The sequence below is a fragment of the Lissotriton helveticus genome, chromosome 10 (assembly GCF_964261635.1).
Source record: "Lissotriton helveticus chromosome 10, aLisHel1.1, whole genome shotgun sequence".
Taxonomy (NCBI): Eukaryota; Metazoa; Chordata; class Amphibia; order Caudata; family Salamandridae; genus Lissotriton; species Lissotriton helveticus.
The window spans coordinates 726,577,150-726,595,263 of NC_136071.1; the positions used below are offsets into that span (position 1 = coordinate 726,577,150).

Consider the following 18,114-nt stretch of genomic DNA (forward strand, 5'->3'; position numbering starts at 1 on the left):
AGACTTACATTTCCTATGATGGCTCCGCAATGAGAGGCCCATGTTGGGCAAATACCAGTAGTAGAAGGTACTGTTATTGCCCTGGCTGAGGCAGTCCCTCTCTCATTGATCCCTAATTCTCATGAGGAGGAGGGGGCATCTGATGGCCCATGGTATGAATCTGAGCAGTTGGGCCAGGACAGATTGATGCCCATACATGACAAGGTCGGACTCCTCCTAAATGCAGGAGCTGGGTTTAGGTATGAGGCTGAACAAAGATGAGGCAAGGAATTTGTAGTTAACCGCTATGAGGAAACAGAGTGGGTTCTGCAATTGGTGGGTGTCTTTGCTGATACAGAATGTGTACTTAATAGATCATGTATTTTATCTCTTTTTGAGTCAATTGCAAGGTTGTCCAAAATTTCTTCTAAAGACATTTCTCTGGTTGTTCTTCCGTAAGCCAGAGAACTAGATTCATTGTGGCCATTCATTTGGGTCTATTTTTATTCCAGGATAGTGGTGGATGAAGTCATAAATTCATTGCATGAGCTTTGAAGGTCAGGATTTGACATCTATAACTCATTTATCCATAGGTCTGTCTCCTCCTGGGTGTTGCCAACTCAGGTAAATGAACAGGGGGAGAGTGCAGGGTCTCAATTAATCAGTCCAACAATTTTCCATCATCGGGGTGGCATGAGTTTGTTGGCTTTGATAACATCCTTATAGTGAAATAAGAAAATGTTTGGCAGATCTTCGCTAATTGTGAAGAACAATCAACCCATTATAACAACACATGGGAATTGATCGCCAGGGCAATATGATAAAACGGTGATTTCTAGATCCATATTTGCTAGCTCCTGATGACATTGGGGTTAACTTGTCATAGAACATTGTGGGTCTGAAAAGGAATTCGGACTATTTGCGGATTGTTATTGTACAGAGAAATGCTATGATTATTACATTGCAAGAGACCTGGGAAGTGAATGATGTTTTGATGAGGCATCATAGGGTTTTTAGCATGAGATCAGCTAAGCGGAAAATCAGTCGGCCTGTGGGAGGACTAGCCGCAATAGCAGGTGTAAAATATGAAACTGAGGGACACATCTTATTTCAGGAATTTACTAATTTCTTGACAATCTAAATCTTTGGCTTGTCATCAGAAAAGCAGGGTGAAATGGGGACAAAAGGCTGCCCATATTCAATATTAATCAGTACCTATTTTCCACCGAAGAAAAGGCTGGATAATCAGTTAAAGGAGCTGGCAGTCCTGATAGATAAGGTAAATTCATCTTTCCCAACGGTATCAATCTTGTTGACAGGTGATTTTAAAGCTAAAATTCCCCATAATCTAGCGAGGGATGAGTTCCAATGGGAGAAAAGAAATGTTTTGGGTATCCTGTGTCAGCTTCTGGAGCACCATTGTGGGGATGTGAAAGGAAGACAACTGGGTTTGTTGCTTCATAGCTTGAACCTAACTATTAATAATGGTAGATGAGTAGGGGATCTGCCTGCTCAGCAGACCTTTGATAATGGAAGGGTATCTACATTGATGGATTATGCAATGATCTCTACAGAAAGCTTTGGTATAGTTATGAACGTAGTCGTAGGTGATCTAGTTGGCAGTGATCACAAGCCCCTAATCCTTACGCTGCATAGTACTTCACATTTAAGAGATCTTTGGCAAAATAGCACGCCAATCCACAGCCTGAATGAGAGTAGACTGGCATGGACCAGTAAATTAAAACTTTATACTCAAAATAGAATGAAGGAAATTACTGAAAGATCAGTTTACTTTACCACATCAGCCCATTGTGCAGGAGTATGAGAATGTAATTGCTTCTATAAGTAATATGGTGACTATAGACTTAAAGTGTGGCCGGGCAGCAAAGTTCCATCTGGCTTGGCTCAAGAACAGGCCAAGGCTCCACAAAATAAGGATATAGGGGAGGTTTAAAAAAGAGGTGGAATTAATAAGGAACGCCTAATTAAATGTTATAGAAAAAACTATACACTAAAGAGCTTAGAAGATAAGCATGGGAAGATAGGGAGACCATATGGGCGAAAGCAGTTGTCTCCACAAGATCAGAAAGTACTAAGGGCTTTTGGAATATAGTTAATAGAGTGCTGGGAATTACCAAAACTCTTTTAGCAGCACTGGTTACGGAGGAAACATGGGTGAGTTATATATTGGAGTTCTATGAACTTAAAGAGGCAAATGTTGGAGGATTGGGGAGCACACAGGTTAGTGATTCAGGTACGCGGGTGGTGGAGAGCCAATTGGCTGCATCAGTAGGGAGTATTGAATCGATCATAAAAGGCCTAAAAACTCTAGGGCCCAAGCCTGATGGCCTTTTCTCTAGCACAATAAAACTCAACGCTAGTTTGTGTCCTCAAGACCTGGCTCTGGTATTTGGAGCAATAATCAGCGGTCAGGCGATACGCAGAACCTGGAAAGGTACTATTAGGGTCCCGCTGTATAAAACGGGGGAGCAGGACCTTCGTCAAGTTACCGTATGATTACACTGCTAAATATCCCCAGCAAGGTATATGTAAATCATCTATTATGGCTGCAAGAAGATTGGGTAAGCAATGCTAATATGCTACCTAAGTTTTAAATGGGCTTTTGTAATGGCTATACAACGAAGGACAGGTTTTTAATATTAAATCTTTTGGCTGAAAAATATGCCTTTGAAAAGAAACAGACTGTGCATGTGTCATACATCGATTTGTCAACAGCATTTGACACTATAAATAGGCCTGTACTTTGGAAGATGAGGAAACTGAAGTACCCTACGGGTTTAGCAAAGTTGATTATCCAATTGAATTTAAGCTCATGGACCAGGGTTGAACTAGGGGGTAATGGAGCACTGTCTGGAAAAATGTACACCCCTAATCAATTGAGGCAGGAGTGTATATTGGCCCACTCCTGTTCTCTATATATATTGTGGATGCCATGGTAGGATTAAACCAGGTTCGATCTTTTCCACCAAAATTAGGTAACAAGTCCATCTCAGTAAAGTTTTATGCCAATGAAATGGTTTTGTTGAATCTTACGCCAGTTGGCCTTCAGACCCAATTAGATGTTTTGGCTGAGTAATGTAGGTCCAACGATCTAAACATAAATAGGGGTAAAACCAAAGCGATGGTCTTTCCGAAAGGAAGGGTTCAGTATAAAAGGTTTAAATGGTGACTAAGTTGTGTCCCAGTGGAGGTGGACAAGTAATATAATTATCTTGGTCTTCTTTTTAGAAATAACCTTAACTTTACGCAACATATAGACCTCCATGAGACACCTGCTAAGGCCATCGTAGGCGCTTTATATAGGCTGGACTTAGCATTGGGCCACACGTCCATTGATGTTTTCAGAGAGACCTATAATGCCAAAATTGTTAATCTGCTACTGTATGGTTGTGAGGTTCTGCCTGTAAAATATTTGAGGAGGGTTCAGACCATGAAAATGAATATCTGGGAAAAATGCCTTGGCCTGCCCAGAGATCCATAAATAGTGCCCTGATGTTAGTGCTGGGCCTTACGAGTGTGCTATTTAAATACAAACAGAGGTTCCTTAATTATTGATCCAGTCTCCCTAAAGCTGAGAAGGGCTCCTTGTAACAAATGATAAAATCCTTCCTGAAGGAGTAGCATGCTGGTGGATGGGCTGCTAATCTCCTTGATATTAAGGCCTCCTTTGATGTTCCAGTAGGGGTAGAACTTCAAAAAATGTCCGGATTTTAGCAGAAACAAACATTAAAACACTTAGGAAAGAAGTGCTCCAGGAGAATACAGATAATTTGTATCATCTAAAGGAGTCATATTACAGGGGCATATTCAGCCTTACCTGTGCGATTTTAAAACGGTAATATAAGGACGTGGGCCCTGAAGATTAGGCAGGGGCAAATCTCAGCTTTATGAGATGGAAGTGGGCTAGACAAGTAGGTGCAGAAAGAGTAAAGTGTCCCTTTTGCCAAAATTCACCCTTACAATTTTTTAATTTACTTATATTTTGCACATGCTTTGATACAAGTAGAATATTGCTGCTACCGGTTTTAAGAAGGCTACAGGTTCGCCTGACAAGTGATCTAATGACAGTAATCTTAAGGTGCGATAATATATAATTGTGCTATGCGGTAGGGAAATATTTGTCTATTGTGGACGAATGGTCAACAGAGCGGAGCGGTTCATTGTATTAGAGGTAAAGTGGGTTTATTTTTGTTCAAAAGAATTGTACTATGTTTGATGATAACAGAATCTTGTTGAAATATGTGATTCATAGGTAATACAGTAGGTAAAACCAAGATTCTTATATTTTAGAACATCTTTTTATAAGGAGTGGGAGGTGTCTGGATGTAACAGTTTTTTCAGTGTTAAAATTTACATGTTTATAGGATGATTGGAGTTCTCTATTAAGCAGTACGCTGTATTTTCGTTCTATGATCTGTATGAATAGAAAATAATGTATTGCCTTATTGGCATGCATTTAAACTGTTAATAAATTCACTCAACCACTCAATCAATCAAAAGACCGATGATATTGCTTAACATAGTTTACAAAATTTTGAAGAAGATCTGATTGTTTGGTCACATTTATTAGACAATTCAAAGAGACATGGCAGGATGCATCTCAGGCAGCATAACATTGTCTAACACACGTGTTGAGTTAGGGAATAGATTTTCCTGAGACAAGGCAAATCACCATGTTGGCTTCTTTATGAAACACAGAAAAGGCACATCTGATGGTGAACTAGAAATAGTAAGGACTTTCTCATGGAGCCATGCTATTTTACTACTATATTTGCTGTGTATGACTAGTAGTGGGATCATCAATCTAGATAATATATTTATGTCGGTGTTAAAGTCAGCATTGAGACGATATTTGATAAATGTGCATTTTATTATTTACTGCCTTGCTACATGTTTATGAAATACAATGATGCCTTATATACTGCCTTGCCTTATTTTATTATTGGTGTTTTGCTGGAGAATTTTCAGTTTAATAAGTAGATTTTATGTAGTTGGAAATGACAGATTCTTAGCGCAATTGCTTTTTTTTTTGCACACTTGTGGAAAATACAATACTGTCAACCATTACACACTTAAAATTGGGCAGGACTGAGGCAATGAACTGGGCAGGAATTGGGCAAGTAGTATAAATGTAGAGAGAGTGTACCCACAAAAATGATGCAGGCTCAAATGGGCAGAGCTTTGATCTCGCTGCTCAGATGATATGATGATTGAGGACACTGCTGATTCAGAAATAAGGGTTCCTAAAACTCTGCAAAATGTATTGAATTGGATGTTCTAAAATTGGAAAGTGAGACTGAAGCTGGTCTCCACTCCACTTTGTGAAGGATAAACGATAGTAATCAAACGCTGATCTCAAGTCAAAAGTAAACAGAGTGGCCAGACTGAATGAGAGTTTGAAGCCTACAGGCAGGAGAACCTCACTGAAGATGGTAACATGTAATTGTGTACTCTATTGAGGGCTCCGGCACAGGAAATATATAGTCATATTATGTTTAGAGTATATCAGTTTCCTAAGGTTTCAGATGTGTACAATCACCTTTCAAGGAGATTTCGAAAGTAAATTCCGTCTTTGAGTTTGTGAGAAAATGCAGCAATAAATGTTACCTGGAGGGAGGTCGACAATTTGCCATGTAATAACATTACACTTTCTCAACCAACTGATGCAAGCACAGCACATACATACTACTGATGTCAGTGGGAATGGAGGTTCTACAATACACAAGCTCTGAAATGTACCTCAAGCAAGTATTATTGAATTAAGGAAAGCTACCGAGACCTAAATTGTAATCCTTTAATTCCTTCTCTGACACAGAATCCTCTGCATTCCTATAGTATACACACAGATTACAGGCACAAACACCCATGCATGTGCATGCACAAGCACACACACACACACACACACACACACAGAAACACACATAAACAGACACTGACATAGACACAGACATACACATAGATATGCACACAGACACCCATGCAAGTGCACACACACACACACACACACACACACAGGGCCTGATTATGAGTTTGGCGGTGTGGAGCTGGATCTGCCCTGCCGCTGCACCGCCAAACCCGTGGTCGGGCCACCAGGCAAATTACAAGTATTTCTCGTGTCTTGCTGGCTTTTTTTTTTACATTCCCGCAGTGGTGCCCTTGAAAATAGGCACCGCAATGGGAACACCAAAAACTGTTCCTGCATGGCATAGACTGTATAATCTATGCCTTGTCGGAACTGCGGTGCATGCATACAGGGGGGCACATGTTGTGCCCCCCTGCATACCTTCACATGGCGTTAGGCACCAGGGGGCCGGTTTGGCCCCTTTGTTTCCTCTCCACCACGGTTTCGATAGTGGTGGAACAGCCATCAAAACTGTAGTGGAGGGGAAACTCGTAATATGCTTGGCAGGATCACGGCAGTCCCGCCAAGCATATTGCGGGATCCTGACCACCGCAACACCACCAGAGAATTACAATTCCCCGGCGACGGGGCTATGGCTATCCTACCGCCCTACGGCACTGCCTCACCGGCGAGTCTGGAGGTCCATGGACCACCAGACTTGTAATAGAGCCCTTAAGAACACACACAAAGACACAGACACAAAAACACCCCATAAACAATAGCCAGTGAAGAGATGAAATCAGAACTAAGGACGAAAAGCTGAGCGTGGCTATGCAGCAGTATTTTTACCTGCTGTATTCTAACTCTCACATTTGCAGCATGTTTGAAAACTATTTTAATTAGATTTCATTGTTGTGATTGTAATGCAGCAATACATAAATATTCACATTACTTTGCAAACGCACAGAAGCTGTCAAAGACAGTCACAAGTTTAGTCAGTCAAAGCATAATAAAATATTGCAAAATTAACAAACGAGGGAGGTAGAGTAGTCGAGGTAGGATTCTTACTCCACAGACTTATATGCATAAACAAAAGGAATCCTACCAGGGGAGAAGTGCGACCCATAAAGGTATGGGAGCACTCAGTGTTTGATAAAATACCCCTCACACACCAAAAGGCCCCTTGGTGTCATGCTTCATCATCGGGGTCTTCGCACCCCTCTAACGGGATGCGGCGTGCTGCGACCTACGACTACGCGGGAGCACTGGTCAATGACTATGTGTGGTGTGTGTGGTGTAAGTGATAAGGATAATAATGTGAGTGGTGGTGGGTAGTGAAGAGTTAAAAAGTACCTGGCTCGTAGGTGAAATTTTTTTTTAATCAAGACCTCGGGCTGGCACTAATAAAAGAAGTGAAGTGCGAGGTAACATCTGTTGTGATAATGAACAGTACCTCATGTGTGCGTCGACATGTTTCGGAGCTGACACTCCTTCTTCAGTACGGGAGCACAACTTCCCCACCTTACTCACGTATTACTAGTTGTAACTCAAAATATTTGTTGATTAACAAAAAGTGACAATTTATTTTAAGTGATAAAATGCTACAATGTGCCTACAGCGGATTTTGGCTCAGGATACATGCAGTTGCATGACCTGAAAAAAGAAAACAAAAGGATGGTCACCCAAGGTATGGGTAGCTCGACAGGTGCAGTCACCTGGAACAAACCATGTGGCACAGTTGCCCTGTAAAGGAAAAAGGACTCACAAGACATATAACATAGAGAACACACAAGTTTGTTCAAATATAAAGGAAAAATGGGTCATACTCAATAGATAAAAGTTGCTTGCTTCATGAGCTCGTAACAAACGTCTGGGGGCTGATTGCTATTTGTGCAATCTGAGTGAAGAGATAAAAAGTAACAGAAACGAGTTTTAGTGGTTAGTTCTTACTCACTTGGTTTGGTAGGAGAAGCCTTGATTACCCTGTTATATACTCACAAACTGGGGACGAATCTGCCACCGTCTTACCCCACACGCTGCTCCGCTCGTATGGTTGTTAGAGCCTGCAGTGGGGACGTATTTATACCAGGAAGTTCTTAATTGGTTAGGCCGGTATTCAATTGGCGGATTAGGTATGATGCCCATATATGGACTATCCGCTTGCCTAATTACCGGTTCGTGGACCGATTACGAGTCTTTAACACTAATCCGATCGTTAAGGAAAGGCGGAGAGGCTTGTCCTGCCTACTCGTGCGCTGCCGCCTAGTGTAGCTACCGCGCGCATGCGCAGTAATTCAGCAGAATTCGCGCATGCGCGTCAAAGAGACGCTGCCTGCCCGCGCATGCGCGGGTGAGCCGATTGCTCTCTCGGTTTAGAATGGTGGCTTTAATATAAAGAAAATAAGCTACCAGAGGCTGTAGGACTCCCGCCCCGTGTCCTTATTACTTCAGTAGGAGTGTCTGTATATTCACAGAGGACATGTTGAAGGCAAACAAGTACATAAAAAATTTACAACATTTTTTTTTACAAAAAAATTATTTTAGAAAGAAATCTCTTTTTGGGAGGGGCTTCTATTAATGTTATTCATAGTGAATTAATTGGGCATGAGTTTATTGCTCAGACAGTTGTGACCAAGGGACATCATCATTGAGTCCATCAATGTGCGTGCCCAGACGGAACACCCATCTTTGTTCTTTTTGAAAAAGGCCTTTCTCAGATGGTAAAGATTCAATGATTGTCCAAATCAGGTCGTTGACACAATGTTGTTTTTCTAGGTAATGTGTTGCCATCTTGGTAGTGCTCTTTTTGCACCGGACATTACTTTTATGTTCATTTAGCCTCGTTTTCACTGCTCTGGTGGTCATCCCCACGTATTCCAAACCACAGGGGCAAGTTATTAAGTACACCACGTTCTTGGTGTTGCAATTCGTGAGACGTCGTTGTTCCCAAGTGGTGCCATTCCTGAATGTCAGGTTCTTGGTCTTTCTAGTCAGGTGGCAGCTACTGCAATTCCCGCAGGGAAAGTGGCCTTGAATACCGATAGGTTGTGTCCTTGTGTCTGTATCTGTTTTTGGTCTGGTGTGTACCAAAATGTCTTTCAGGTTACGTCCACATCGGTGGGCATGCATGGGTTTCTCCAAGTTCATTGTCCCACAGTTAAGGATAGACCAATGTTTATTAATAATTTTGGACCTCGTTGGACACAGTGGTGTAGGTGGTGACACAAATCGGTCGTTTGTTTTCACTAGTCTCACGTTCTCGATCTTCCAGGAGAGACTCTCTGTGGTTGTTCCTAGCCCTCTTCATGGCTCTGTTGATAGTTTTCTCTGGGTACCGCCTCTGTATCAATTTTTTCTTGAGGTCACAGGCCTGTGACTTGTACTCGGTCAGCTCGGTACAGTTACGTCTTAATCGTAAAAATTGTCCATATGGCAAATTCTCTCTTAGATGTCTGGGGTGAAAACTATCATATCTTAAGAGACAGTTCCTCGCCGTGGGTTTGAAATGGGTCGTACTCTTCAATTTTCCCTTTTCAGTGTAGACATTGAGGTCCAGAAAGACCATGGAATGGGCTGAGATAGTACTCGTGAATTTTAAAAAGGCATTCTGATTGTTCAGCCATACTAGGAAATCCACCGCTGATTGGTGGTCCGCGTTCCAGATGACGAAAACGTCGTCAATATACCTTTTCCAGGTATTGATGTTGTTCCTGTATGGGTTGCCTGGATGTAGTATCTTGTTTGTCTCCAGATGGTGGACATATAGTCCAGCTAGACTCGGAGCAAAAGTACTGCCCATGCTGGTACCATGGCTTTGTAAATAGATAGTCTGTTTGTACTGGAAAAAGTTTTGTTGAAGTGCTAGAGAGATACATTCAAGGACCAAACCTCTGGGTGTTTGGTACTTCCAAGGAGTGGTAAACAGTACTTCTTCGATGATTTGGAGTGTTTCATCGTGAGGCAAGCTCGTGTACAGACTCTCCACGTCCAAACTCATCAGGAGTTGACTTGATGGATCGAAGTCTCTGTTGTCTATTAGTTGTAGAACTGACTTGGTGTCTTTTAGGTAAGTGGTTGTTGACTGGACCAGTGGGCGTAGAAAAGCATCCGCAAACTTGGACAGAGGCTCAAGAATCGAGCCAATACCCGACACAATGGGTCTTCCCGGCGGGTTGGACATGCTTTTATGGATCTTAGGGATGCAATAGAAATAGGGGACGCGTGGTGTTGGTTGTTGCAAGAACTCTGCCTCATGTTTACTCAACCAATCGTGCGCAAGTCCCTCTTCGATCATACTCCCTACCCTTGTACGGAGTCTTTCAGTAGGGCCGTCGTGTAATACAGTGTAGTTCTGTCTGTCACATAATAATCTCAGACATTCTGTGTCATACGACTCTCTTGTTTGCAACACTATAGCACCACCCTTGTCTGACGGTTTTATGATTATTTCGTTGTTATCAGCTAATTCCCTTATGGCTTGCTGCTCCTGTTTGTTGGTGTTATGAAAAACCTTAGCTTTTGACAGATTGATTTTATTGACTTCAGTCATAATTGCCTTCTCAAAAGTAAGTATTTAGATCGGCAAAGTGGAGTCAGGAGGGGTAAACGTGGACTTTGGTCGTAGTCCCGTATCTGTAGTTCCTTGAATAGATGGTTTATCCTGAAAGAAAGCTTGTAGTTTCAGCTTCCTCACAAAGTCTTTCATTTCCATGTTCAGTCTGAAAATGTCTGGTTTATTTGTAGGCACAAACCCTAGTCCCTTGTTTAGTACATTTTCCTGGATTTCCGTCAAAGGCCAGGGAGTCAGATTTACTACTAAGTCCCCCTTTTGCTTGTTGACGGATGGTTCGGGAGGGATCCTGTCATACTCCTCGTGGTCCTGGAATTGCTCTGTTCCTGTTGGTCTTCCCAGGCTACATTGTTGCCTTTTCTGTTTCTTCCCCTTGTCCCGGGGCGTGACCTAAAAAAGGCTGTTGATCATAGAAACCCTCATTGTATTCTGGGTTCCACTGTTGGTAGTTGGGTCCTGCTATCGGCGGACCAAACGGAAAAGGGGTGAATTGTGGTGTGCCCAGATATGTTGGATACTGGGGTTGGGGTTGATGCTGGTACCCTCTCCACCCCCTTTGTCTAGGGAATTGTTGTCTTCTTTGTCTCCAGCCCCCTCGCCGTTGCTTGTACCCTTTATTCCCGCTAGAATTCGAACCAGAGGAACCATTGTCAGAGCCATCACTGTCATAATCGCTGTTGGAGTTTTTGGGAGCGTAGTCAGCTTTTGTGTAGGGATAGGCTCCTTCTGGTGTGAATTTTGCTTTATCCTTACTTAGTTTGTTAGTTTTACTTTGTTTTAGTGTAAACTCAAACTCAGTCATCTGCTGATTGAGTTCGTCCAATCTCACTTTTAGGTCAGCTGGTGATATATATGTGTTGAGTTGGACCTCAATTCTGTTGATCTCAATCTTTAGTTCTTGAGTGATTCCGGCTGCTGTTTTCACTATTAATACCAGCCAGTCTCTTGAACAGTGCCATGAAATCAGTGACCACTCTTTTTTAAAAATGAGATCGTTCTGAAAAATCAGTGGTTCATTTTTAACAATCAACCCGGGTGGTGCCATTTTACTCCTAAGGTACTCTTTCATGAAAAGGCCATGTAGGGCTGCTTTTATTTGGTTACGTCTCAGATTAATCAATTAATTCCACTCATTAATGTTGGGGCCGGTTTCTGGATTACTCAGGCCCTCAAAAGGGCTGATGTCTCTCAGTATCCGGTCAATTTCATGTTCCCCAAACGTGAGGCCATGTTCGTCCTCCATTACGTCACGACCGCTGGCTTCCTTGATATATGGTGTGTGTTCCTATGTGTATGAGTTTTGTGTTAGACTCCCGCAGCTGCTCGCTGCCTACTAAACAAAATTAACAAAAGAGGGAGGTAGAGTAGTCGAGGTAGGACTCTTACTCCACAGACTTATATGCATAAACAAAAGGAATCCTACCAGGGGAGAAGTGCGACCCATAAAGGTATGGGAGCACTCAGTGTTTGATAAAATACCCCTCACACACCAAAAGGCCCCTTGGTGTCATGCTTCATCATCGGGGTCTTCGCACCCCTCTAACGGGATGCGGCGTGCTGCGACCTACGACTACGCGGGAGCACTGGTCAATGACTATGTGTGGTGTGTGGTGTAAGTGATAAGGATAATAATGTGAGTGGTGGTGGGTAGTGAAGAGTTAAAAAGTACCTGGCTCGTAGGTGAATTTTTTTTTAATCAAGACCTCGGGCTGGCACTAATAAAAGAAGTGAAGTGCGAGGTAACATCTGTTGTGATAATGAACAGTACCTCATGTGTGCGTCGACATGTTTCGGAGCTGACACTCCTTCTTCAGTACGGGAGCACAACTTCCCCACCTTACTCACGTATTACTAGTTGTAACTCAAAATATTTGTTGATTAACAAAAAGTGACAATTTATTTTAAGTGATAAAATGCTACAATGTGCCTACAGCGGATTTTGGCTCAGGATACATGCAGTTGCCTGACCTGAAAAAAGAAAACAAAAGGATGGTCACCCAAGGTATGTGTAGCTCGACAGGTGCAGTCACCTGGAACAAACCATGTGGCACAGTTGCCCTGTAAAGGAAAAAGGACTCACAAGACATATAACATAGAGAACACACAAGTTTGTTCAAATATAAAGGAAAAATGGGTCATACTCAATAGATAAAAGTTGCTTGCTTCATGAGCTCGTAACAAACGTCTGGGGGCTGATTGCTATTTGTGCAATCTGAGTGAAGAGATAAAAAGTAACAGAAATGAGTTTTAGTGGTTAGTTCTTACTCACTTGGTTTGGTAGGAGAAGCCTTGATTACCCTGTTATATACTCACAAACTGGGGACGAATCTGCCACCGTCTTACCCCACACGCTGCTCCGCTCGTATGGTTGTTAGAGCCTGCAGTGGGACGTATTTACACCAGGAGGTTCTTAATTGGTTAGGCCGGTATTCAATCGGCGGATTAGGTATGATGCCCATATATGGACTGGGCAGGAGTCCTACAGCCTCTGGTAGCTTATTTTCTTTATATTAAAGCCACCATTCTAAACCGAGAGAGCAATCGGCTCACCCGCGCATGCGCGGGCAGGCAGCGTCTCTTTGGCGCGCATGCGCGAATTCTGCTGAATTACTGTGCATGCGCGCGGTAGCTACACTAGGCGGCAGCGCACGAGTAGGCAGGACAAGCCTCTCCGCCTTTCCTTAACGATCGGATTAGTGTTAAGGACTCGTAATCGGTCCACGAACCGGTAATTAGGCAAGCGGATAGTCCATATATGGGCATCATACCTAATCCGCCGATTGAATACCGGCCTAACCAATTAAGAACCTCCTGGTATAAATACGTCCCACTGCAGGCTCTAACAACCATACGAGCGGAGCAGCGTGTGGGGTAAGACGGTGGCAGATTCGTCCCCAGTTTGTGAGTATATAACAGGGTAATCAAGGCTTCTCCTACCAAACCAAGTGAGTAAGAACTAACCACTAAAACTCGTTTTTGTTACTTTTTATCTCTTCACTCAGATTGCACAAATAGCAATCAGCCCCCAGACGTTTGTTACGAGCTCATGAAGCAAGCAACTTTTATCTATTGAGTATGACCCATTTTTCCTTTATATTTGAACAAACTTGTGTGTTCTCTATGTTATATGTGTTGTGAGTCCTTTTTCCTTTACAGGGCAACTGTGCCACATGGTTTGTTCCAGGTGACTGCACCTGTCGAGCTACCCATACCTTGGGTGACCATCCTTTTGGTTTCTTTTTTCAGGTCATGCAACTGCATGTATCCTGAGCCAAAATCCGCAGTAGGCACATTGTAGCATTTTATCACTTAAAATAAATTGTCACTTTTTGTTAATCAACAAATATTTTGAGTTACAACTAGTAATACGTGAGTAAGGTGGGGAAGTTGTGCTCCCGTCCTGAAGAAGGAGCGTCAGCTCCGAAACATGTCGACGCACACATGAGGTACTGTTCATTATCACAACAGATGTTACCTCGCACTTCACTTCTTTTATTAATGCCAGCCCGAGGTCTTGATAAAAAAAAAATTTCACCTACGAGCCAGGTACTTTTTAACTCTTCACTACCCACCACCACTCTCATTATTATCCTTATCACTTACACCACACACACCACACATAGTCATTGACCAGTGCTCCCGCGTAGTCGTAGGTCGTAGCACGCCGCATCCCGTTAGAGGGGTGCGAAGACCCCGATGATGAAGCATGACACCAAGGGGCCTTTTGGTGTGTGAGGGGTATTTTATCAAACACTGAGTGCTCCCATACCTTTATGGGTCTCACTTCTCCCCTGGTAGGATTCCTTTTGTTTATGCATATAAGTCTGTGGAGTAAGAGTCCTACCTCGACTACTCTACCTCCCTCTTTTGTTAATTTTGTTTAGTAGGCAGCGAGCAGCTGCGGGAGTCTAACACAAAACTCATACACATAGGAACACACACCATATATCAAGGAAGCCAGCGGTCGTGACGTAATGGAGGACGAAAATGGCCTCACGTTTGGGGAAGATGAAATTGACCGGATACTGAGAGACATCAGCCGTTTTGAAGGCCTGAGTAATCCAGAAACCGGCCCCAACAATAATGAGTGGAATGAATTAATTAATCTGAGACGTAACCAAATAAAAGCAGCCCTACATGGCCTTTTCATGAAAGAGTACCTTAGGAGTAAAATGGCACCACCCGGGTTGATTGTTAAAAATGAACCACTGATTTTTAAGAACGATCTCATTTTTAAAAAAGAGTGGTCACTGATTTCATGGCACTGTTCAAGAGACCGGCTGGTATTAATAGTGAAAACAGCAGCCAGAATCACTCAAGAACTAAAGATTGAGATCAACAGAATTGAGGTCCAACTCAACACATATATATCACCAGCTGACCTAAAAGTGAGATTGGACGAACTCAATCAGCAGATGACTGAGTTTGAGTTTACACTAAAACAAAGTAAAACTAACAAACTAAGTAAGGATAAAGCAAAATTCACACCAGAAGGAGCCTATCCCTACACAAAAGCTGACTACGCTCCCAAAAACTCCAACAGCGATTATGACAGTGATGGCTCTGACAATGGTTCCTCTGGTTCGAATTCTAGCGGGAATAAAGGGTACAAGCAACGGCGAGGGGGCTGGAGACAAAGAAGACAACAATTCCCTAGACAAAGGGGGTGGAGAGGGTACCAGCATCAACCCCAACCCCAGTATCCAACATATCTGGGCCCACCACAATTCACCCCTTTTCCGTTTGGTCCGCCGATAGCAGGACCCAACTACCAACAGTGGAACCCAGAATACAATGAGGGTTTCTATGATCAACAGCCTTTTTTAGGCTCACGCCCCGGGACAAGGGGAAGAAACAGAAAAGGCAACAATGTAGCCTGGGAAGACCAACAGGAACAGAACAATTCCAGGACCACGAGGAGTATGACAGGATCCCCCCCGAACCATCCGTCAACAAGCAAAAGGGGGACTTAGTAGTAAATCTGACTCCCTGGCCTTTGACGGAAATCTAGGAAAATGTACTAAACAAGGGACTAGGGTTTGTGCCTACGAATAAACCAGACATTTTCAGACTGAACATGGAAATGAAAGACTTTGTGAGGAAGCTGAAACTACAAGCTTTCTTTCAGGATAAACCATCTATCCAAGGAACTACAGATACGGGACTACGACCAAAGTCCACGTTTACCCCTCCTGACTCCACTATGCCGATCGAAATACTTACTTTTGAGAAGGCAATCATGACAGAAGTCAATAAAATCAATCTGTCAAAAGCTAAGGTTTTTCATAACACCAACAAACAGGAGCAGCAAGCCATAAGGGAATTAGCTGGTAACAACGAAATAATCATAAAACCGGCAGACAAGGGTGGTGCTATAGTGTTGCAAACAAGAGAGTCGTATGACACAGAATGTCTGAGATTATTATCTGACAGACGGAACTACACTGTATTACACGACAACCCTACTGAAAGACTCCGTACAAGGATAGGGAGTATGATCGAAGAGGGACTTGCGCACGATTGGTTGAGTAAACATGAGGCAGAGTTCTTGCAACAACCAACACCAAGCGTCCCCTATTTCTATTGCATCCCTAAGATCCATAAAAGCATGTCCAACCCGCCGGGAAGACCCATTGTGTCGGGTATTGGCTCGATTCTTGAGCCTCTGTCCAAGTTTGCGGATGCTTTTCTACACCCACTGGTCCAGTCAACAACCACTTACCTAAAAGACACCAAGTCAGTTCTACAACTAATAGACAACAGAGACTTCGATCCATCAAGTCAACTCCTGATGAGTTTGGACGTGGAGAGTCTGTACACGAGCCTGCCTCACGATGAAACACTCCAAATCATCGAAGAAGTACTGTTTACCACTCCTTGGAAGTACCAAACACCCAGAGGTTTGGTCCTTGAATGTATCTCTCTAGCACTACAACAAAACTTTTTCCAGTACAAACAGACTATCTATTTACAAAGCCATGGTACCAGCATGGGCAGTACTTTTGCTCCGAGTCTAGCTGGACTATATGTCCACCATCTGGAGACAAACAAGATACTACATCCAGGCAACCCATACAGGAACAACATCAATACCTGGAAAAGGTATATTGACGACGTTTTCGTCATCTGGAACGGGGACCACCAATCAGCGGTGGATTTCCTAGTATGGCTGAACAATCAGAATGCCTTTTTAAAATTCACGAGTACTATCTCAGCCCATTCCATGGTGTTTCTGGACCTCAATGTCTACACTGAAAAGGGAAAATTGAAGAGTAAGACCCATTTCAAACCCACGGCGAGGAACTGTCTCTTAAGATATGATAGTTTTCACCCCAGACATCTAAGAGAGAATTTGCCATATGGACAATTTTTATGATTAAGACGTAACTGTACCGAGCTGACCGAGTACAAGTCACAGGCCTGTGACCTCAAGAAAAAATTGATACAGAGGCGGTACCCAGAGAAAACTATCAACAGAGCCATGAAGAGGGCTAGAAACAACCACAGAGAGTCTCTCCTGGAAGATCGAGAACCTGAGACTAGTGACAACAAACAACCGATTTGTGTCACCACCTACACCACTGTGTCCAACGAGGTGTCCAAAATTATTAATAAACATTGGTCTATCCTTAACTGTGGGACAATGAACCTGGAGAAACCCATGCATGCCCACCGACGTGGACGTAACCTGAAAGACATTTTGGTACACACCAGACCAAAAACAGATACAGACACAAGGACACAACCTATCGGTATTCAAGGCCACTTTCCCTGCGGGAATTGCAGTAACTGCCACCTGACTAGAAAGACCAAGAACCTGACATTCAGGAATGGCACCACTTGGGAACAACGACGTCTCACGAATTGCAACACCAAGAACGTGGTGTACTTAATAACTTGCCCCTGTGGTTTGGAATACGTGGGGATGACCACCAGAGCAGTGAAAACGAGGCTAAATGAACATAAAAGTAATGTCCGGTGCAAAAAGAGCACTACCAAGATGGCAACACATTACCTAGAAAAACAACATCGTGTCAACGACCTGATTTGGACAATCATTGAATCTTTACCATCTGAGAAAGGCCTTTTTCAAAAAGAACAAAGATGGGTGTTCCGTCTGGGCACGCACATTGATGGACTCAATGATGATGTCCCTTGGTCACAACTGTCTGAGCAATAAACTCATGCCCAATTAATTCACTATGAATAACATTAATAGAAGCCCCTCCCAAAAAGAGATTTGTTTCAAAAATAATTTTTTTGTAAAAAAAATTTTTTAACATTTTTTATGTACGGCTCACCCGCGCATGCGGGGGCAGGCAGCGTCTCTTTGACGCGCATGCGCGAATTCTGCTGAATTACTGCGCATGCGCGCGGTAGCTACACTAGGCGGCAGCGCACGAGTAGGCAGGACAAGCCTCTCCGCCTTTCCTTAATGATCGGATTAGTGTTAAGGACTCGTAATCGGTCCACGAACCGGTAATTAGGCAAGCGGATAGTCCATATATGGGCATCATACCTAATCCGCCGATTGAATACCGGCCTAACCAATTAAGAACCTCCTGGTATAAATACGTCCCACTGCAGGCTCTAACAACCATACGAGCGGAGCAGCGTGTGGGGTAAGACGGTGGCAGATTCGTCCCCAGTTTGTGAGTATATAACAGGGTAATCAAGGCTTCTCCTACCAAACCAAGTGAGT

General features: G+C 43.1%; 2 protein-coding genes across 2 annotated transcripts in view; one reads left to right on the plus strand and one right to left on the minus strand.

Annotated features, from left to right (window-relative positions):
* The window catches only part of VIPR2 (vasoactive intestinal peptide receptor 2), a 1,008,023-nt gene that overhangs the window by 15,776 nt on the left and 974,133 nt on the right, over positions 1-18,114 (minus strand). The gene's annotated exons all lie outside the window — the stretch shown is intronic.
* LOC144785472 (uncharacterized) lies at positions 6,863-17,343 on the plus strand. Its single transcript, XM_078664357.1, has 2 exons — positions 6,863-6,957; positions 15,212-17,343. The coding sequence occupies exon 2, from the start codon at positions 15,490-15,492 to the stop codon at positions 16,786-16,788; it is 1,299 nt and encodes a 432-aa protein (XP_078520483.1). The 5' UTR covers positions 6,863-6,957; positions 15,212-15,489; the 3' UTR covers positions 16,789-17,343.